The sequence below is a fragment of the Eublepharis macularius genome, chromosome 11, assembly GCF_028583425.1.
Source record: "Eublepharis macularius isolate TG4126 chromosome 11, MPM_Emac_v1.0, whole genome shotgun sequence".
Taxonomy (NCBI): domain Eukaryota; kingdom Metazoa; phylum Chordata; class Lepidosauria; order Squamata; family Eublepharidae; genus Eublepharis; species Eublepharis macularius.
Window position 1 is genome coordinate 66,728,377 of NC_072800.1, and position 23,279 is coordinate 66,751,655.

At 42.1% G+C, this 23,279-nt stretch overlaps 1 protein-coding gene across 1 annotated transcript in view; it reads left to right on the forward strand.

Annotated features, from left to right (window-relative positions):
• Positions 1-23,279, forward strand: part of CACNB2 (calcium voltage-gated channel auxiliary subunit beta 2) — an 81,628-nt gene that overhangs the window by 24,981 nt on the left and 33,368 nt on the right. Inside the window, exon 2 of the mRNA XM_054991489.1 lies at positions 1,310-1,429. Coding sequence (XP_054847464.1) covers positions 1,310-1,429 — 120 coding nt within the window. The remainder of the gene's footprint in view (positions 1-1,309; positions 1,430-23,279) is intronic.

Consider the following 23,279-nt stretch of genomic DNA (forward strand, 5'->3'; position numbering starts at 1 on the left):
CCCCACCCCCACTACACACACAGCTCTGAAGATATGGAATGAACTTTGTACTTGCAAATGTTATATTTTGCACAGGATTTTTAAAAATTCCTTGATGAGCCCTATATATAATAGTTTTTTAAAAAATAACAGCAACAAAGGCAGGCTTTCTGTGCTGATAATTACATCACTGAAGCATCTCCTACAATATATTTGAAGTCTAGGATTTTTTCCTCCCGAATTAAACATTGCTTTTTGGTGCCATGGGTAAATTAAGAGTTTACTTACACTAGACACAGAAATACTCAGTATTTGCAAAGCTGAGGAAAGAGAAGGAATGAGCTTGCAGCAGAGGATGGATAGGAAAAGAGCAGTGCTTCTGCGGTGCTCGGTTTGCACATGTTTTATGAGAATCAGTGCCGGTCGCCGCAGCTGCGGACAATAACAGAGCTGTCTGGCTAATGAAGGCCACCTGGATCAGGCTTCTGAAAAGAGCCAAAGGAGGACGGCTGAAGAATTCTGATATTTGTGTAAGCACCGAATTTCCATTTGCTGGCATATTTTGCTTTGCAGGTGGGTTGGATGGGGAAGGACTACTTGCTTTCATTCTGTTTTGAATTAGCAGATTGTCATTCTTTTGATTGCAAGGAGAAAAACAAATTGGAGACATAAAATGTGATAGTTATTTTACTGAGCTTTTCTGGCACTGTGACCCAGGACTGGATATGTGCTTGAGGCCAGTCGTATTCTGTCAGCTGTTACTTGATTTGTGCTCTGGTTTTGCTGAAAGGCTGTGATAGATTTGAGCCATTTTTTATGATGGGGAGAGCGTCAGGTGAAGAGCTGCCCTGCAGCTAAGATGGAGTTGTCTTCAGGAATGAAGATTTTTTTATATACTCTAACTTGGCATTTTAGTCTGAATTTTACCTTTAGCGTGAATTAAATTGTTTAACATTAGCCTTGCTTATCTAAAACTATCCTTGGAACTGCTGCATGTCCTTCAGCCCTGCACTGCACCACTGGTGTTCCTCCACAGAAACTAGCTCTGCATAGCAAAAGGCATATTCTGACTACGAAGGGGAGAAAAGGCAAAGATAGAGGGTGTAGAAGGATTGTTTTTGTATGTTCTCAGGACCAAAACAACCAATGTAGTTATTGTTTTTCTTATTAATGCTTTTTGGAACTTAAACATGGATTTTTTAAAATCAAAGTACTGAAAATAGTAAAAAAAATATGGAAGTAATTTGAGACAGCCTTATTAACACAGTTATTTTTGATGTTGCACTGATTTCTTCTTGTCTAATATTAATTTTCTCTTCATTGTATCTAGGGTTCGGCGGACTCCTATACTAGCCGCCCATCCGATTCAGATGTATCTCTTGAGGAAGACAGAGAGGCAGTGCGGAGAGAGGCAGAGCGACAGGCCCAGACACAGCTGGAAAAAGCAAAGGTAAGATGCTTCTTCGTAGTTTTGATTTGTGGAAATGGCTTGTCTCGTAGCCTGATGTCTTCTAAGTTATTGATGGCCTTTTCCCCTCTAGAGAACAGCAAAAGAGAACTGCAAAAAAAGAGCCATTGACTCTTATGCATTCAGTAGGGCTTTTATAAGTAGGTTGGGAAATGTAAAATGCAGAATTTGTCTTCAGAAATATTTGGAAACTACTTTTTAGAAACACCAACACCCAAAATGTGGCATGTGCCAATCTTTGTAAGTAAATCTTTGGCCAGCTGAAGTGGTGGTATATGTAATTTCATGGAATCCCAGTTCCTCTGCTCTCTGGGTTAATATTTCTTTGTTGTCCATGCTATCATTTATTATCCTGTTACTTCACTCCTCTTAAAAGTTCTGTTATTACCTGATGTTGTTCCTTAAAATTATTTTGTAAAATTATTCTGTGTTCTTCCTCTTTTACCTCTCTCTCTGTTATTTTAAACCTGGATATTCTGCCTTGTTTAAGAAACAGTATGGTGGCTTGCCAAAACAAAACAGTAAGGAGAAGCCTCTCCTAGAAACAATACAATTAAAAACAACACCTTTAAAAGACAAGACAACAAGGCACACTAAAAAATGGTACCCAGTACAATGTTCTATGTGTTTACTAAAAAATAAGCGCTATTGTGAGTAATGGGACTAACTCCAAGATAAGGGTATAAGTTTGCTAATTCTCCTTTGTTTTGCATCTTTCTTCCTGAAGCTCAGTTCATCTGTGTTTTGTGTCCTCTTCCCTTTTAAATTTTTTTTTAATTTTAGTAAATTTCTGGAAGTGAGGGAGGAAACTATTTATAATTTTAACTACTATCTTGATTATTATCCATGTTTCAAAACTAAAAAATATTGAAACAATGCCTGGGTTGCCTGGGGTGCCAGGGGCCATAGCAGGGATACTGAAGCGGGGGGTGGGGGTTACATACCTTCCGCACACATGCAACATACATGCACATTCCTGTGCTTCCCTTTCACACTGGAAAATGGCACCATTTTCTAGTGCAACGGAGGAGCCATGGGGTGCACTGAAGCCCGGTTCAGTAAAAATTGCCTGTTTCGTGGCTATTTTTAGTGAACTGGGCTTCAGTGCACCCAATGGCTCCTCAATCATGCTTAGAAAATGACATCATTTTCTAAGGGACACGTGTTTGTGCTCCCCCCTTCCCCCTTGGCCACCAGGTGAGTGGGACGGGATCAGGGGATGGCAGGTGGAAGTGGGAGGATGGCAAACTTAAAATGGTGACTTTTCTGTGCAATTTCATGCAATGATGGATTTTAAAATGTTACTTCTTAACACTGTTTTGCTTGAATGATAGGCCTTTCTGATAACTTAAGTCTATAGTCTTAACCAGCCTGCTGAACAACTATAAACTTTTCCAAAAATAGCAAAACTGAGCTACCCTCATTCAAGTAGTGTAATTTCTCAGGTGGTGCGATAAGAGCTCTTGAGCTACTTTTTAAAAAAATTCTTAAATCCACTGAATCTTTTATCAGGAAAAATATTATTTGTTCTCAGCAGCTGCCCTGTTCCTGCTTTAATTCAAGATGCTGGAAATTGAAAGCTTTAAGGGGCTTTGCACAATAGCACAGTAGGGGTCAGACTCACTGTTTTCAGTTTTCTGTCATGGCCACCCTAAGAGGTAACTAAGGGGGCTGGATTGCCAGAGGTTGATAAATGTGCACGGGAGTATTTTTATTTTCTCCTTTCAAGACTACTTTTAACTACTCTAGAAGAAGTAAACATTTTACTAAGGCTGTCAATAAAATTAAACATTGAAAGGAAAGAGTTACAGCATCTTGCGGAAAAAAAGGAGTAGCAATAGAGCACTTCCTGCTAATCTGATGCATCTCTTACTGATGAGTAAATCTATGTGAGTGTTGCTATGGGAATTTGGCTTAGCCGATGCTGACTTGAATGCATGGACAGCCTTATGTAATATTCATGACCTCTAGCAAAGCTGCTGTGGGAGTTTACAGAGAAACAGCTAGCAGACCTTGACTTTTTAAAACTGTATTTCTGTGCATCAAAACAATATTCTCTCTTCAGTTGGTTGAGGGACAGTCTCCAAGTCTAACAGTGTCTCTGACTATGAGATAATTTGTAAACAGTGGAAGTGAGTGGGCATCGTTAGTGTCCAGTTGCTCAAACAGTGGCGTTTCGGAACCACATAAAAGTTATTGATTTCATTTTAATTGTCAACTAACAAGAATATTAACCCAAAAATTCAAACCAAAGCAATGCTAAATATTTGGTTAGACAAAACAAAGCAAAACCCTGAATTGGCTAATATACCTACATCACTATTCCATGTAATCTTTAAATGTTTTCAAGCAAGCGTAGAAAAAATCCTGTTCCTAGAAAGAAAAATGTAGAACATAGAAAACTCTAGTAAATTAGAAATGCTTCTTGTTAAAGATGATTTTGCTTCCATAGTCATGTGTGAAAATAATACCTCTCTCTTAATGTTAACTATTTCTCATACTTTCTCTGCAACTACTATTTTCAACTTTTTAACATTTGTATTTTTAGCATTTATATCAGCAATATGCCTCTTACCCAAAGTATGCTGACCTCTATGCATTTGATATAATGTTTATCTCATCTTTTTCTTGGCCTTGCAAGAATTAGAATGGTCTAGGTTTTTTCCTAACATTGTAGTTGAAAATATATTGGAAAATATATTGAAAGTATATGGAAATTTAGAACAAGATGGCATGCATTAATAATAAAAGGGAGGGGAAAGATAGTATAAATAGAAGAACTCTTTAATCTTCGAGGTAGTTTAATGACTATATAGTCAATGGCGTCCATTTTCTTTTGTAACATAAAGGGCAAGCATCCTTTTTCCTCAATGGGGACCCAAAGTGGCTCCCATTGTTCTCCTCTCCATATTTTGTTCACAACAACCCTGTAAGGTAGACTAGGCTGTAATGGTGTGACTGGCCGAAGATCACCCAGCAAGCTTCCATGGCTGAGTAGGGATTTGAACCTGGTCCTCAGGTTCAAGGTTTGTGGTTCCTACAGGAGTCGTTCCTGCACATCCATGTCCCTGAGCTCAGGGGCATCATGTATGCAATATACCCCTCATTCAGGGCAAGAACATTCAGATTTGCACAGACAACTGTAGCCCAATCAAGGGTGTTCGTCTAGGATCTCCTTTCTTAAAGTAAGCCTTGGTATAAGTACCAAATATTTGACAGAGATAAATAGAACTTGGATATGGATATAGACACACACACGCCCCTGGCAAAGACCCAGAGTCCCAGGATGAAAGATGTCCTATCAAGCCAGGGCCTCACTCACTAGGGTTGCCAGTCTCCAGGTGGTGCCTAAAGATCTGGAATTACAGCTGATCTCCAGGCCCCAGAGAAAAGTTCCCCTGGAGAAAACGGCTGCTTTGGAGAGTGAACTCTATGGCATTATACCCTGTTGAAGTCCCTCCGCTCCCCAAACCCTGCCCTCTCCAGGCTCCACCCCCCAAATCTCCAGGAATGTCACAACCTGGAGCTGGCAACCCTATCACTCACAGTCTCCTTAGAGCACAGGTCCCTAATTGTCCTGTAATGTCCTGTAACTGTCCTGTAGTGTCCATAGTTGTCTTGTAGCCACTGTCCTGGGAGTGCTGTCTTATAACAACATTCGATTTATATACCGCCCTTCAGGACAACTGAATGCCCACTCAGAGCGGTTTACAAAGCATGCCATTATTATCCCCAGAACAAAACACCCTGTGAGGTGGATGGGGCTGAGAGAGCTCCAGAGAGCCGTGACTATCCCAAGGTCACCTAGCTGGCTGCAAGTAGAGGAGTGAGGAATCAAACCCGGCTCTCCAGATGAGAGTCCCACATTCTTAACCACTACACCAAACTGGCTCTCTTTTTGCAGAATCTGAAGTGCACTACAGTTCCTGAGTTCCATGGCCAGTTTCGTCCCAAGGGAGTGAATTTAGACAGGAAACTAGGAGGACCGACACCAGAATCAGTCCAAAAAGACAGTCTAGGGGCCAACTTCCTGTCCAGGGAGTAAGTTCAGCAAAGAAAGGCCTGAAGGAAAGGCCTGTGCCAGGATAAATGAGCTCAACAGCAAAGTCCTGAAGGAGAGTCCTGTAGAACTTGCTCTTGTCATAAATCCTGCCTGCGGCTTCTTCAACTGAGGCAATGTAACAGCTGCTTGGAGCAATTTTTTCCAAAAGGTTTTCCTCACTCCCTTTTCTCACTTCAAAACCAACAAACACACACACACACACTGTCCTCTCAACATGCACATTAGTAGTTGCTTTGCTCCTCCCAACAGCCTACATTCCCAAAGCTCTACAAAACACTTCTGTAAAGCATTGTAAGAATAAATCGGGCCACTGTATCCATGACTCTTTGCGAGGAATCTTGCCTCATATGAAAATTCAACATGAAGAGGACTTGAATGTAGCTGGCAAGAACAATGTCTTAGCAAATGCCTTAAGCCATTCCTACCACCAGAATGGCTTAAGGCACAGAATTCCTCCTCTCAATCTTTTCAACCTGGGGAACACCAGCAATACATTTATATACCACCCATTCCAACAGAAAATGCCTATTGTATTGCTGAAGGGTGGGGGAGGGGCACTATGGCTGTCCTTCTTGGGGGGATGCTTTCTAGATCCCATGGAAGGATCACCTTCTAAACCCCTTCTCTCCCCCTGCTCACCTCACACTGAGCATGATGATGAGGAACAGAATCTCAGCCATACTTGTAGCCCTCTACTGGCCAAGGCAGACTTGTTGTTTTCCCACATGGCGCAAAATTCCTTTTCCATTGCCACTAGACCTTTTTCATCACAAGAAGACCCTCCGTTATCAAGTTGCAGTTACTAGTTATTGGTCAGCCTGTCAGCATCCTCCTCTTACTTTTTTTTACAGGAGCTTCTGGAAGGAGGAGCCAATCAGATTAAAGACCACAAATAAGATGAGATTAATTTAAAGCCAGCAGGGTTGAACCCTAGGGATAGTATAGAATACTACACTAACACATACATACATGCACATACATTTCTTTTTTTTTACTTGAGATCTCTGATTTACACTGGTGTAACAGTAGTTACACTTGGAAAGACTAGAAGGTGTTTGCATGCAAGTGAATGGATCATAAAGAATCTGTGTTCAGTTGAGCTGGGTCTGGAATAGGCAGGTGCTGGGGTGAAATTTTAACTAGATTAACCTTTGCTACAACCTGAGGCAATTTATATTTTGTCTCTGTTTATTATATTTATACCTCCTTTTGAGAATGATTGGTTCTTAAAACAGCGTCTGATTTAAATCTATAACAATCTATAGCAATATCCATTCTCCCATGGAAGCTCACTGGGTAACCATAGTCCTGTCACACACTCCCAACTTTAACCTCCTTCACAGGGTTGTTATGAGGATAAAATGGAGGACAGGAGAATGATGCAAGCTACTCTGGGTCCCCACTGGCAAGAAAGATGAGGTGCAAATGAAGTTAATAAATACAATTGAAAATAGGGAGCAGACAAAAGGTAGGTTGGTTTCTGGGTGGGAAGGAGAGAAGGAAGCAGGGAATGGGGACTGGATACAGGGGCTGACAGGAAAAGGAAAGAGGAAATAGTTGGGGAGGGTGATGCAGGGGAAATGAGATGCCCTCCTCAGATCCTTGCTACTGGTACCAAGGAACTGGCTTGGCCCAGCTTGGCAACACCTTGCAAGTTGCAACTAGGCCATAATTTTAGGGTAGAAGCTGCCAGGAGGAGGGAAGGCTGAAGACAGTATAAAGGTAAGATAGGGGGTGGGTGGGAAGGGGGGGAGGAAGCAGGAAAATAGAGAAGACTACAATATACAGGCAACAGTTGCTGCCATTGAACCCATTTGCAGAGCTATGTCTGACTGGAGTAAGTTGTCTACTCCTTGGGGAGCTGTCACTCTCAGACCAAGCTGGTGGCTCTGTCTTCTCTCCTTTGCTTTTCCTTTCTAGCAGCGGCAAGGAGGATCTGGGAAGATCATAACTGAACGAAGTCCTCTCCTCAAGCCTCCTGCTGCCCAAGTCCTTTCAGCATATGTAATTCTGTGATCATTTCAGATGCTTCAAATCCAGATACAATGTTCGCAAAATTAACTCATTTGATATCTTTGTAAGTCCTATTACAGGTTTGCATCTTCGCGGCATGTACTGTGCTGTATTGCACTAACAACCTGTATGTATTACATTTCACCAATTAAGATCGAATAGGTGACAGTGACTAAAGCTTTTTATTAGAGCTGTTACGCTGTCAGTCGCTGTCCTCTGTTTGAAATGTGGAAGTAGTCACACAGTGATGGCTGTGATGCCTTCTACATTCTGTAATAGAGAGAGATCAACAGTGAACTATATTACCTGGCTCAGCTTCCCTCAGCATGCAATGTGGGCTAAAAAACTGGATTGTGTTATAGTCTTGTCATAAGCCATTTTGCCTCAGTCTTCTCCTCCCACTTGGCAGAGTAATATCATATGATTGTACTCTCTACCCATTTGCAATCTGGGTATAATAATATTTGGCAGCTTATTTCTCCCTTTTATATAAAGGAAGAATGTGTAGTGATTTTTAAAATCTTTTTAAAATAGTCTCTCCTCCAAGAAGCCCCCAGCAACCGTGAATATATATATTCTCTCTCTCTCTCTCTCTCTCTCTCTCTCTCTCTCTCTCTCTCTCTCTCTCTCTCTCTCTCTCTGAGCAGGGGAGGTGGGTGAGTGACACTGTGCAGCAATGATAAAGTCTCAGATTTCTCATATGAGTTGTTGTCATTGTTCTAATGAAAAAAGAATGACATGAAAATAACCAAAGGCATTTTAGTGTCAAAACAGGTTTCATGCTGGGATCCATGACTGGACCTTCTCGGTGATTATTAAAAACTAATTCCAGCTGTTTCACTGTACACAGATTTTTCTTGAGCTCACTGTAACTTGTAAACTGTAACTGTGTAGATTCTAAGAATAAAAATGGAACCTTACCTCATGATACATCGTTATTCTGTCACTATTGCCTGGAGTGTTATATAGCTTGAAAGTTCCCAGGATACTAAGCACTTGGGTGGGCTAAGTGTAACCTGTCACTGATCAATAGGAAGGTTGGGAACAGGATCCAGATAGCAGAAGGAGCTTGTGAGTTGGCATAGCTCCCAGTGAAAGTTCCCAAGTAAGACAGACATTGCTTTGTTAGCAGACAGGGAGCCAGTTTGGTGTAGTGGTTAAGAGTGCCTGGACTCTAATCTGGAGAGCCAGGTTTGATTCCCCAGTCTTCCTCTTGAAGCCAGCTGGGTGGCCTTGGGTCAGTCACAGCTCTTTTGTTGCTCTTGCAGCCCCACCCACCTCACAGGGTGATTGTTGCGGGGATAATAATAGCATATTTTGTAAACCGCTCTGAGTGGGCATTAAGTTGTCCTGAAGGGTAGTATATAAATTGAATGTTGTTGTTGTTGTTGTTATTAACTGAACGTTGAATTACAAAGGAGCACTGAGTGCCCAGATTCTAAAAAAAAACATGAAGAAAAGGGCGAGAATTGTGCCATAAGCTCATGCTGGTGATCCTCATAAGTGCAACCTTTGCCTTCTTTACTAGGACCTCACAGGAGAGTGATCCCTCCGGGTCCTTGACTATATGTTACAGTAGTGAAGAAGGAGAGTCTTGTTCCTCACTTGTGGAATCTGTTCTGTCCATTTCAGAAGCAGAGTCCCTTTTTTCCTCAGAGTGGCATCGTGCTGATTTTGGTTCTTGCTGATGGCCTGGATTGATTACTTGGACCCCACCAGTCTTTTATTCACTGCCCAAGAAATCTAAGAACTGAGGCATAGCAGCAATGGCTATCCCATTTGAAAGAGAGAGAGAGAGAGAGAGAGAGAGAATGGAATAGTGAATGGGATATAGTGTGTGCGCGCGCGCGTGTGCGAGCACATGTCCACTCATATTTTGGTGGAGGTCGGCTATTGCTGGATCACCACTGAGATGTCTCTGTGTGCTACAGTGTGAAACTAGAGACATTTGGATAACGAACGAGGCTAAAAGTTATACATTTTCAGTTATTTAAGAGATATTAAGAGACCAGGGTTGCAGAGGCAGGCGATGGCAAACTACCTTTGTTAGTCTCTTGCTATGAAAACTGTGCCAGGAGTCACCATAAATCAGCTATGACTTGAAGGTACTTTCCACCACCAATATCAAGATGTAGACAACTTTTTATAAAACCTAATTTATGGTGAATGTAATCACTCAAATGGTGCATTGTTAAGGGAAAATCACCTTTGGATCCGACTACACTAGAAGATCTATCCCCTTTTTTTGGCCTAAATGGGAGCCTGTGCCTTCTTCCCAAACTTCCTTGCCAACTTTCTCCCAGTTCTCCTATCTGTGTTAAACTGTCTTCAGGACTGCATCTCCCAACTATCAGTACTCGACTCCTCTCAGCTAGGGCTGAAATCAGACTCTTTTCTCCCCAGCATCCAGTTCAGAAGTCTCTCTCTGTTCAGCTGATGCTACCCAATCAGATTCCTTGGAGTGGCCTGTCACTCAAGGCTCTCTGTTTCTGTGAACCATTCACTCTTCACACTCCTTCAGCTGTTTGTACAGCTTTCTAAGCTTCTAAAAAGTGCAGTTCGACACTTGTGTATTTAAATTAATTGAAATCTTGGTTGATGTTTGAATTGAGAGATAAATGAAATTATCCAAAGTAAAATAGTTGTATTTATTCCAGACCTTCTGTACTACTTTTCTGGTGTTATTATCAACATGGAAGGTTATTAAGAATGTTATCTTTCTCTTTGTGAGAGGTACTTTGTATCAGTGGTAACAAAGAAAAAAAAAGTCCTAGATTGTATGTAAATGAATAATATTGATCCCAGGGAGTAACTCAAAGTATGAAACATACAGACATAGATACCATATTATGTTTCATACTTTGAGTCACTCCCTGTGATCAGTATTATTATTTTACATACAGTTCAGTTCAGGACTTTTTTTCAGGACGTCATCATGCCTGGTGACGGGCATGCTCCCGCCCTTCACAGGGGCCAATTTTGGCTTCTGTGAAGGGCGGGAGCATGCTCGCAACAGGTCACGATAATGTCACTCCCAAAATGATATCATTGTGCCTGTGGGGAGGGCACCTGCTACGTGCTGGCCTGGGAGGTCTCTTGCCTCCTGGTCCCATTCCCCAGGGCTTTCCCCCCCGCTGGCCAGGTGAATGGCAGGGGCAGCAAAGATGGGAGTGGGGAATCCAGTTTCCAATCTGAGCTTGTATCTGCTATATTCTGGGACTTTTTGTGAAGTTAATATATATATATATATAGCTTGTTCTGTAGTAAGGATTTTAAGTTGTTACGCTTTCTAAACAAATTTAGAAATGAGTTTTTTTAAAGTATATTACATTTGCTTCAAAATAATTCTTCAAAATGTGTCCAAATGGATAGTTTAATGTTTTTTCTGTTATAGTTGATATATAACTTTTAATTTGTCATATAATGGTATAGGATTGGTGTTCCATAATTATGGTGCAAGTACTTTTAGTCCGGGAGGTATAAAAAAGGACATTTTAGTTAAAAAAAAAACCTGTAGTGTAATAGGCATAAATTAACACCCTACAATTAATAGTAAGATAAGGTAAAACATTTCAACATTAAAATAGCACTGAAAACAAAGTATATATAAAATAATTGAATAAAAATATATAAACACACATAACAATGCAGTAAGAGAGGAGGGCCATTAACAGTTGTTAGGGTGTGCCAAACAAAACAAAATCTCCACCTGCTGCAACAGATGGAGACAGATGAATCTCTCTGGGGAAAGAATTCCCAAGTTTTGGCACCATGATCAAGAAGGTACTTTCTTGAGTTGCCGCTTGTCTAACTTCAGATGCTGGAGCACCCAAAGTATGGTCTACAAAGATGACTGGAGTGAATTGGTAGGTTCGTATGGGAGAAGGTGTTCCTTAAAGTATGCTGACCCCAAGTCATATATGGATTTAAAGGTCAATACTACCACCTTGAATTGGGCCTAGAAACACACTGAGAGCCAGTGTAGTTGGAGCAAGACTGGGATGATATGGTCTGTATGACCCACTCCAGTCAACATTCTGGCTGCAGCATTCTATATCAACAGAAGCTTCTGGACACTCTTTAAGGGCAGCCCCATTTTCAGCATTGTTGTACATTATTCCCATAGTGATCTTCAAAAAAAGAAATAATTGTGGTCCTCATACCACATTTAGTGTTTTTTAACTATTTAATACACAGCATTTTACTGATTAATGCACATCATTAGGATTTCATCTAGATTAGCTGAAACTCTATGCCCAGTAAATTAGAGTCAGCCACTGAAGGCAGAAGAATTTATTTACCAGAAAAAAAACAGAGTTGCACTGTGCAGTATAGGTTGGAAGTTGGAACCTATGTTTCTGGACTACTAATGGTAGAGTTTTCCAGTGGCAGGAAGGGTCTGCTGCCAGCAGATCGTAAGATCCAGTCCTAATTTACTATGCAGTGCATGGTATACAGTTGGTCACAAAAAACAGACAGAGACAGAGACAAAGTGACTGCAAAAACTTAATTTGTATTCTGTAAGAGGTTGTTGCCTAGAACAATAGAATTAGTTCAGAGATTTGATTTGATAGTATTGACTATAAAATCACATGAATGTTTGGATAAGCAAAACATTCCAGTCTAGCCAATTGAACAGAAATAATGAGGATAATTTGTAAAGCTTCTCTTCCAGTACTTACCTGACTACTATTTTCTCTTTTTCTTGTAGCTATATAGACATTTTGATATATACATACTTGCAGGCATACATACAAAAAAAATATGGATAGTTAAATCAATAGGTTAGAACCTATTGTTGTTCAGGGTGGCTTACAATAATGTATATATTTTAAAAAAAATTACAGTTAAAATCAAAATAAAATAACTCTCAATCCATCCCTCTCCCCTTAAAAGATGCCTATCATTCAAACTCCATCAAAGACCCTGACAAACAGACAGGTCTTGCACAGCACCTTCTAAAGATCTCTAAGGTGGAAGCTCTCCTCACCTGTTCAGGAAGCCCTTTCCAGAGAGAAAGGGCCACAATGGAAATGGCCTGAGACCTGGTTGATGCCAGATGGGTGACCCTAAAAGGTGGGATCACCAACAGATGGCTGCCTGAAAGCCATAACTGATGCACACCAACATATGGAAGGAAACAGTCCTGCAAATATGTGGATCCCAGGTCATGACTAGAGATGGGCACCAACAGCAATACAAACTAAAAAAACTCACAAACAGCCCAATCTGCTGTTTGCGAAGAAGCTGTTCATGAGGCCCCATTCTAAACAGGTGGTCGTTGCAAGCCTCGTTCGTTGCTGTTCATCAAGCCAGACAGTCTGGCACCTGCAATCAATTTCCTTGGCAACTTAGGCAGGGATTGTCTGAACTCTGTCTGAACTCCTGCTGTCGCCCTGGAAACCCCAATCTAAACCCAATTTAGCTTGATAGGCAGGTCTTCCTTCCAAGTGTGGACTGGAGCTCCAAATTAGTTACAAGAGGAAAAGACCAGGTGGGAGGGGGCTCCCAGCTCTGGCTTTCAGGGAGAAACAACTGCTGTTAGAGAGACAGGGTGAGTGCATTGGAGCTTGAATTTTCTTTGTGTGTGGTGGGATAAGGATCAGGTTCCAGGGCTGCTGCCAGGCTCTGGGGCCAAGCTATTATTTATTATTGGTACCTTTCCTGCTGCCTGCTCAGGTAGGGTTTCTGGGAGTGGTACAGTAGGGATCTTGACTTGGATGAAGGCTGGAGGAGAGCCTGCTAGCCCCCACGAACAACAAACATGTTCGTGAACAGGATCATGTTCGTCAATGTTTGTTGTTCATTGTTCGTAGATGGCAATGAACAACGAACACAATGTTCGGGTTTTTTTTCCTGTTCGTGCCCATGTCTAGTCATGACATCACCAGATTTGTGGCTACTTAAATTCAGGTATTATAGCCATGAACATAATAATAATAATAACATTCGATTTATATACCACCCTTCAGGACAACTTAATGCCCACTCAGAGCGGTTTACAAAGTGTTATTATTACCCCACAACAATCACCCTGTGAGGTGGGTGGGGCTAAGAGAGCTCAAGAGAACTGTGACTCGCCCAGGGTCACCCAGCTGGCTTTGTGGAGGAGTGGGGAATCAAACCCGGCTCTCCAGATTAGAGTCCCGTGCTCTTAACCACTACACCAAACTATACAAAACAGATCATTCTACAAAGCTAAAAAAAGCTCCAGGTTTGCAAAAAAAAAATTGAAATAAAATATACACAGGGGGAAGAGGGGGTTAAAACACCCAAATAACTGATGCAGCATCTGTACCTTCAAAAAACAAATGTTCTCTGTGTCCATTCGTAGGCAGCTAGTATTGCCAGTTGAAGCCTTGGTTTTTGTCCGCAAAAGGCTGGGAGATAGGGTTGCCAGCTTCAAGTTGGGAAATTCCTGGCGATCTGGGGGGTGAGACCTAGAGAAACTTGGAGAAAGTGGGGTTTGGGGAGGGAAAATAATAATAATAATAATAACATTTGATTTATATACCACCCTTCAGGATGACTTAACACCCACTCAGGGCGGTTTACAAAGTATGTCATCATTATCCCTACAACAAAACACCCTGTGAGGTGGGTGGGGCTGAGAGAGCTCCAGAGAGCCGTGACTAGCCCAAGGTCACCCAGCTGGCTTCAAGTGGAGGAGTGGGGAATCAAACCCGGCTCTCCAGATTAGAGTCCCGCGCTCTTAACCACTACACCAAACTGGCATGGCATAATTCCATAGAGTCCACCCCCCCTCCCGAAGTAGCCATTTTCTCCAGGTGAACTGATCTCCATGGCCTGGAGACCAGTTGTAATTCTGGAAGACCTCCAGCCACTACCTGGAGGCTGGCAACCCTACTGGGGGAGGTGCAGGGCCTTTTCCAGTGTTGTTTTGGCCTTTGAGGGGAGGATTCACTGGGGCCAGGTCTGACAGCAATCGCTGAGCAATTTAGTACCGTATGACTTGCAAGACTGATCCAGGCTCGGCTGCTCGCTACTATTGCAGAAGCCTGTATGATGTAGTGCTCAGAGTTTCAGACTATGATCTGAGACATCCTGGATCAAACCCCTACACTGGCATTTTGCTTGATAACATTGGGCCCATCACATACCCTCAGCCTAACTTACCTACAGAGTTGTGGTGAAGACAGAGTGGAAGAGAATGGTGTAAGCCCCTTTGGTCCACATTGTGGAGAAAGAGGGTGTATATATGTAGTAAATATATAATAAATATAGCTGAAGATTGAGGGGCATATAAATGGTATGTTGCTTGTTGGTGGGAAGGAGAAAAGGAAGCAGGGAAAGGTGAGGACATAGGAGATGCTAGGAGGAGATAAACAAGAAACAGTTGGGGAGGGAAGGTACAAGGGAAAATGAGGTGCTCCTTCAAGTCCTTACAGGTTTCCCTACCATGCTGCTGGTCCCAGCCTCGTCAAAATAACACGATTTGGCCCAGTACAGCTCTGGCACAGGGAGTGGCTGCCAGGGGAGGGAAGAGAAGCTGAAAGCAGGGAAGTAGGTAAAGGAAGGTTGACTGGTGGGTAGGAAAGAAAGAAGCAGGAAAAGGAGCTAGAATAGGAGGGGCTTTCAGGGAAAGGAAAGTGAAAATAGTGGGGGAAAGGAAATGATATACCCCCAGCAAGTCCCCGACTTGTATATAATCTTCTCCTTGTTCATTGGAGCCCTAAAAATAGTTGATATTCCAAGCATGGTCAGGTTGCCACTCAATGTGCCTCAGTTCCAGAATATTTCTTGCTTTTAACATTTTGATCTGTCAACTAAGAACATAGAAACATCTCAGTTTCTTTTTTATTATTTGTATAGTACTGATTAATTCATTATCATAGCTAATCAGCTATTTTATTCAAAGCAATACCTCTGAGAATAACCCAATTCAAGCAATGATGATACCATAAGCAAGTTGTCGAGAAACCCCAAAGCTAATTTACTTTCGGTATAATTTGCAACTCTGTAGATGGGAGCGTCAAAAACTTTGGCAGCCAACTCACATAATGTACTGTCTTAATTTTCCATGCTTTATTTGCTAGTTGCAGTGAGAATTTAGATAAAGTCTTCAAAATGTCAGATCCCTCATTTGATGCTCTTGCATTGTATTTACACTGATTTAAATACAGTTGTTCCAAACAAAGCCTCCCATTTTATAATGTTTCTTTTATTAATATCCTTCATCTGTGTTATCAGAAGCAATATTCACTAAACATAGGATGCTGGATATTGTGTGTGCTCGAAAGGACATATTTACCCAAGACGTATCTGTGTTGTGAACCTGCCCCACTTTCCAATGTAGCCCAAATTCAGTGTGGTAGCCTGAGCACAGAGAATCTATCTTCCATTATGTATCACTCCTAGACTAGAGAAGGTTAACTCTTACACCTGGCTTATGGAAATGCACCCCATCTGGAAAATGAAGCTCACAAATTAGAAAAGGGGATCTGCTGATAAAATAATACAGGTCCTCCACAAAAGCTTGGTAACTTGGGCAATTAGCAATGTCAAGCAGTCACAATAATATCAAGCCTGCAGCAAAACAACATGACAATATCCAGATTAAGCACTATAGATTGCACAGTGTATAAACCAACAAAGGACTTAACATGTATCACGCAAAAAGAAAGAGGTAAGAGGCCAATAGCTTACCTATATGCGCAGGATCCCAAAAGAGGTTCAGATTCCAAGCCAAAAGTTCAGGCATTCAGCCCTGTGCTGCCACTGCCACCACTGCCACACGCCTCCAGCCGGGCACACCAGCCATGAGCCACTGCCGGGGTGGCGTGCGGAGCACGGAGCACCCTCCCCCCACCACCCCAGCCATCTGCCGGCCAATGCCCCCATCTTGCGCTGTGTGATGACATCATTACGCAGTCCGTGGCGCGCGTGCATCAGAGGGTCACCGCAGGCGCCAGAAACCCTGGCGCCGGCAGTAATGGGAGCTGTATCTGTATTACTTTGGGTTCTGATTTCTCTATTATTTTTGTTGTCTGCTATGCTTTTCAATGTATTTTTATGTCTTTGTGAGCCACTTCATATATAGAAGAGGCATAATTTTTTAAAATAAATTTCAAACACCATATATAGAAGTTGAAATAAAATGTATTCTGCTGATTACAAAGATACACATGAACAAGGTAGATGGATTCTACATTTTCAGTTTTCCTTTTTTTACAAAATTAATTAAAATTCATAATTCAATTTTTAAACTTCTTAAAGTAGTGCATGTGGCAATTAACAACCTGTGAAATATCTGTAAAAATAGTTGCATAAGGACTAGTAGACTAGTGTGTGTGTGTGTGTGTGTGTGTGTGTGTTCTGTGCTGTCAAGTCACCTCCAACCTGTGGCGACCTTGTGAATGAAAGACATCCAAAATGTCGTTAACAGACTTGCTCAGATTCTTTTATTGAGTCAAGCCATCTCATTTTAGATCTTTCTCTTTTTCTACCACTTTCTACTTTTCCTGGCATTATTGACTTTTCCAGAGAGTCTTATCTTCTCATGATGTGACCACTTCGGGATTCTGGTATTTAGCTCGCTTCGGTATGCTCCGTAAAAATTGACTGAAGCAGTGGGGGGCAAACCCGCCACTCCCCACCCACCCCCGGAACAAAACCACCCCACTTACCTGACCAGCAGGGAGAGGGGACGTGATCAGCTGGGTGGCGGGGAAGGCCAGAGCCGGCTCCTCCAGGGCCCACGCTGCCTCCTCCACTGCCGCAGCAGTCAGCTGGGCAGCAGGGAAGGCCAGAGCTGGCTCCTGCGGAGCCCGCGCCACCTTTGCCACCACCGCAGTGGCCAGCTGGGTGGCGGGGAAGCCCAGAGCCAGCTCCTGAGGGGCCCGTGCCGCCTGCTCTGCTGCCGCAGCAGCCAGCAGGGCAGCGGAGAAGGCCCAGATCAGCTGCTTGGCAGGGCATTTAAACCCCTTGACCTGAAGCTTCCCGGAGTGATACGAATCACTTTGGGAAGCTTTGTTTTGCAAAGCTGAATTATTGCAAATCTGGTCCGATTCGGTTACTTTACCCAAATCCAAAACCCAAATCGCACACCCCTCATGTGTAATTCCTCATAGTCATTACTTTTGTCTTCTTGATGTTCAGCTGTAATCCTCTTTAGTGCTTTCTCCTTGAACCTAGACTAGTAGACTAATAGAAAAATCTACTACGTTCATTAACTCAGCTTTTCTTAAAATATTAATTTTGACACACTTTTAACAGTGTATATGGGCTTCTGAAGGCACATTCAGTTTACCTGTTTCTTGATATCTCTCTTGCCTCAGAGTATTTCAGTACTTGGGGTGGGGAGCAATGAACTTTCTGAATATCTGTGTGCAGGTATTCTTTAAAAGCAGTGTTCTTCAAGCTTCCTAGGCACAGGAGGATCCATATTTAACACCAGGCCACATCATGGGATTCACCAGGCTGCAAGCACATGGCAAGTAGTCATATTACATCAGAATAACATGACATGAAAAGGTGGACCCAATTATGGTCTCACGGGTGAAGAAGGAAACTCAGCGCTGCAAGAGTGTAAGGAACATTCCTGGACCATGGGGTGGGGTGACCAGGTTAGGCTGAGACAAGAGAAGGAAGAATCTTTAAATCTGTCTACATGAAAAAATAATCTTCTCCACTACTTAGTGACCTTTCTTTGCCTTCCTGGTGTTCCTGTGCAAGAGGTGCTTGTGTTCTCTTCACAAATACATTAACGTTTCTTCCAAAATGTAGAAATAGGGTGACTCTAAGGGACCTCTTAACCTAACAGGTAAGCATCTGTGTCCCCTCTGAATATCCTGACCAAAGGGTTGAAAGCCTTAAGCAAAAGACTTCTTCATATTGAGTCATTGCTCCAGTTTATTCATATACATTATTCATAAGGTGAGCTGTGGTAACAGCATAGCAGCAGTGGTTCCTATATTTAGGTTGACACTGTTTTCAAAAGATTCTCTGAAGTCTATTTCTATTGAAAGAGTTTTCTTTTCAGTTGTTTGTATCGGGGGTTGTATATTAAACGATAAAAGACCCAGCAGTCTTTACAAAGCTAGCAAGTGAGCTGCTGTAGGGAGTGTGCTGGCTATGCTTCCCATGGTCCTTATCTCACTGTGTAACAGAGGGTATTATTATAATGAGCATGACCGAATGAGGCAACTATTGAAAGGGAGCAACCAGAATTATAGACTATTTTGAACAGTTTGTTACCTTCCTTGAAACTTAGAAATGAAGCTGGCTATAAAGCTTCATTATTAAAAAGATTAGTACTGGTGCAAATCTCCTGGCGCAAAACTCATGTGACCTTCTTTAGTATAGCTTTCCTTCACTGATTCAGGTTCTAAGAGCATCACCTGTAGATGTTCTATATATCAACTGATAGCCTTTATCAGGAACCTCTGTATAAATTAATATTGATACAGGTCTTGTCTTTCTGAAAGCCTTATCTTTCAAAGCATTTGGGTACAGCTTTGGTGTGCAGTGTCCTTTAGGTAACCGTTCATGAAGATTACCTCTGCAGGAACTTAGGTCCAGCTCACAAGTTAAATTGGAGATGTGTTTGCTGCTGAGGAGACATGCCATGGGAGTGCCTTCTACTAAATTACTTGTATAAAGCCATTCCTGTGTGATTCAGGCCAATTCTAACTATAACATAGAATTTTTTTTAATTAATCTGCCCAAACCACAAAAATATCACTTCATAAGACAAGTTAACCTGTGCCATGTACCTTCTCTGCATCAGCAAACACCTCCAACTTTTAAATCATACTTCAGTTATCATTTTTAAAAAAATATTTATTTACTTGTTCTCACAGGAATCTATCCATGTGACAAGAACATTATAGAATACCTGACCATCTTTGTAAGGGTATTTTTTTCACAATCCATAAAAATGTGGAAGCAGTGGCTTAGATCCAACTAACTTTTCTGCTGATAAGAAAGGAAACAGTTATGCTGAAAATTATGAAACCTATACGTACAAAAGATGTGAGGGATGGGAGCTGTAGTTGGAAGGGGAATGGGAGAAGACTGAGCGTAGAAAGCTGGCTGGATCCAACACTAATTCTGAACAATGGCCTCAGAGTGTAGATTGGAGGGAGTATTTTATTACAAGCCTAGGGGAGAGCCAGTTTGGTGTAGGGGTTTGGTGTCATGAGAGCCAGTTTGGTGTAGTGGTTAAGAGTGGCAAGACTATAATCTGGAATTCCCCACTCCTCTGTTTGAAACCAGCTTGGGTCAGTCACAGTTCTCTCAGAGCTCTCTCAGCCACACCTATCTCACAGGGTGTCTGTTGGGGGTTATAATAACACTGACTTGTTATCTGCTCTGAGTGGGCATTAAGTTGTCCTGAAGGACAGTATATAAGTCAAACGTTGTTTGTTGTTGGGAAGACCCTGATGTGCACAAAAATATAAAATGTTAAGAAGTAGAATCAGTGTCTGCTTCTTTAAGAAGAGAATGATACCAGGATCTCATAGGACTATATAATCTCAGTGGACATTTTGCATAGCAACATGTAACCAATATTGCTGAGGATTCCAAGCTTCAGTTAGTGTCAGTGTATGGTGGTGGTAGAGAGTGTCCTCAAGTCATAGCTGACTTACGGCAACCTCTGGTGGGGTTTTCATGACAAGAGACTAACAGAGGGGTTTACCCTTGCCTGCCCTGCAGCTCTGGTCTTCTTTGGAAGTCTCCCATCCAGTTACTAACCAAAGCTGATCATGTTTAGCTTCTGACAAGATCAAGATCTCCTGGGCTATCCAGGTCAGACTAGTGTCAGTGTATAACAGAAGGTAATTCCTGTGGTGAAAATCTGATCACCAGGGAGAGCACCACTCATGTACTGGTGGCTAAAGCAGCCCCTGATGCCCAGCCAGCCACATCATCAGTTGGTGCCTTAGGATAGCCAGAAGCAAACCCAGTCTCCAGCATCCCAGGAGTCAGAGGCTCACCCACCCGAGCAAAGACCCCATTCAGTCAGGAGAGTGGGCTGGGAGGTGCCAGGTGGGAGGTGAGCCTGGAAGGAAGGACCGACCAGTCTGCAAGTGGCACAGCTGTGAGGCTGCCAGCCCGTGGCCATTCTTTCTCCACCCTTCCTGGTGGGAGAGACTGAGGGGATGGAGGGAGCATTGGCTGCCCACAGGGTGAGGTGGAAGGATGGTGTCATAAAAGGAGGATTCCCCAAACAGGCCAGCTGAACATGTCTGGGTGGTATGGATAGCCACTGCTCAGGGGTGAGAGGAAGAATAAAATGGCACAACAACCCCCCCCCCCACACACACACACCCATTCTGAGGCCTGGGGAAGTCCTCCCGGGGCATCCAACAGGACAGCTAAGTGGCAACAGGGTTGATGGGGAAGGTGCCGAGAGGGTGACAGCTCGCAAAAAAAATCTAAAATAAGTAAAGTTACTTTAGACATATAAAGTTACTCTAGACAAATAAGTAAAGTTACTTTAGACATTTTTAACTTCTTAAGAACAAACATAATAGTACTTTAACTTACTGTAAAGAAATTTCTCAAATATTTTATAGATAAAAGCTCTGTTATTTTTTCTTGAGTAATGGAAAGTTTGTTTCTTTTGGACGAAGTGTAACTGTCCCATACTTCTTAATTTGGGGCAGTTGCTTTTTCTGAAACACATGGAGTTTTCCATAAATAACTTGCTGCAAGTTTGCAGGAATGTTGATGTGTTGAAACTATAAGATCAGCAAATCTTAAATTGTGACTATAACATGGCTGGTGGTGGCTAAAGCATGGTTGGGTTTACAGTCCTGCATATTGAAATACATACATCAAGCCTTTGGAAAACAAATCGATTCATATACGTGAGCTATAAATAATAATACTTTTGGAAACCAGCTGGGTTGGAGGGGAAAGCACTACCAACCAAAACACCCTCATCACCTGGGTAGCCTTAGCAAGAGGCTTAGGGCAACTGGGGAGGGTGGAAGAGAGCAAAAACAGTAACAGGGAAGAGAAGAAAGAAAGTGGATGAGGGCAAGCAAAGAAGGACAAAGCGGAGCTTATGGAGATGGGATGCCTCCTCCCCTGTGACTCCAAGTCTTCCTCTTGTAAAGAACATAAAAGGAACAAACAAACAAAACCCTTTAAAATTAACCTCTTGTATGCTGAATAACAGAAGAGTAGAAAATGTTTTTCTGCAGAGAAATAGCAAGTTGGATCTTGTTTTTATCATGCAGAAGAGCACAGTTGCACTTCTACAGCTCAAAATAATAAATCCCTTCAAATTAACGGCTTGTATTTGTTTATTTTTTCAAGCAATGGATTAGTTTTTATGTTGCACAGGAATTACATTGTACTTTTAAAGAAATATTTTATTCAATGGATTTTCTTTTCTAAAGACATGGAAATTGTAAAATCAAAATATCTTTGGCTTAAGAAAAGAAATGAGAAAAAGTCACTCATGTTCCCAAAACAATGAAAATGGTAAGTTAAGGCTACCATGTTAAATTCTGTGTCATGTGAATCGTTCCTACGTTGCAGTGAGATATTTTATGGTCACTTGCAATTTAAGCGCCATGCAACCGTACTTACCCTTGTTCTTTAGATTTTCCACCCAAATTGGCATTGCTATTATATACATTCCTCCCAGTAGGCATCCATGCCATTAATTTATGACAAGTAACCAAAAATGTATGGACAATTGACCTCATGTTTAGGGTTGCATCCCAATATAGACAAGGGCTAAAAGAGCCATCAGTAGATTTAGAAGGGTGTAGGTCTGTTTAGGACTGCATGGTTGACTTCCCAGAATCTAAGTAATTGTTAAACTGTCCTTGGTCTAGAAATTCACTGCTGCTGTCTATGCTCCTGATTTGTTACTATCATGAACTTTCACTTGATGCTTTTCCCCCTCAGGATATCTTATGGTGAGAATGAGAATCCAGCTGTTCACTGTAAATGGGCTATAAATAAATAATGGCCACTGGTGCAGGAGTTACCAGACTGTACTGCTCCACTCAGAATAGCATTTCGGAGAACCAGAAGTTTCAAGGACATGTTAGTTCATTCTGATAATTGAACCAGGAGATTCTCTAAGGACTTGCCACAAGGTTTCTTTCCATGTGGGCATTGTTCTGTTTGGTAATAATCAGGAAGACAGTAATATGAGTATTTCTTTAAGTGGTTTCTCGGCATGCAGTACCGACAATGTCATTTACTTAATTAAATGCAATTGCGGCAAACTATATAATAATAACAATAACAACAACATTTGATTTATATACCGCTCTTCAGGACAACTTAATGCCCACTCAGTGCGTTTACAAAGTATGCCATTATTATCCCCACAACAAAACACCCTGTGAGGTGGGCGGGGCCGAGAGAGCTCCAGAGAACTGTGACTAGCCCAAGGTCACCCGGCTGGCTTCAAGTGGAGGAGTGGGGAATCAAACCTGGCTCTCCAGATTAGAGTCCTCTGCTCTTAACCACTACACCAAACTGGCAATACCAGTTGGCAATACCACCTGAGTCAGAAGATTGAGGATCCAAGAACAACTTTCATGTATTTGGCAGAAGATAGCCGATGCGCCATTGGTTCCCCATTTTGTGGAAGCGCCATTGGTTCCCCATTTTGTGGACCAAATATAGAGATAGGGACATGCTTTTTACGGTACTATATGTCAGTAGAGCCACAAGACCAGAAACTATTAAGAGAGATCTGCTCAGAAAGAAGCTTGGTGGATCTTTAAATTGAATACTGTATCCCCAGTGGGTTTAAATATT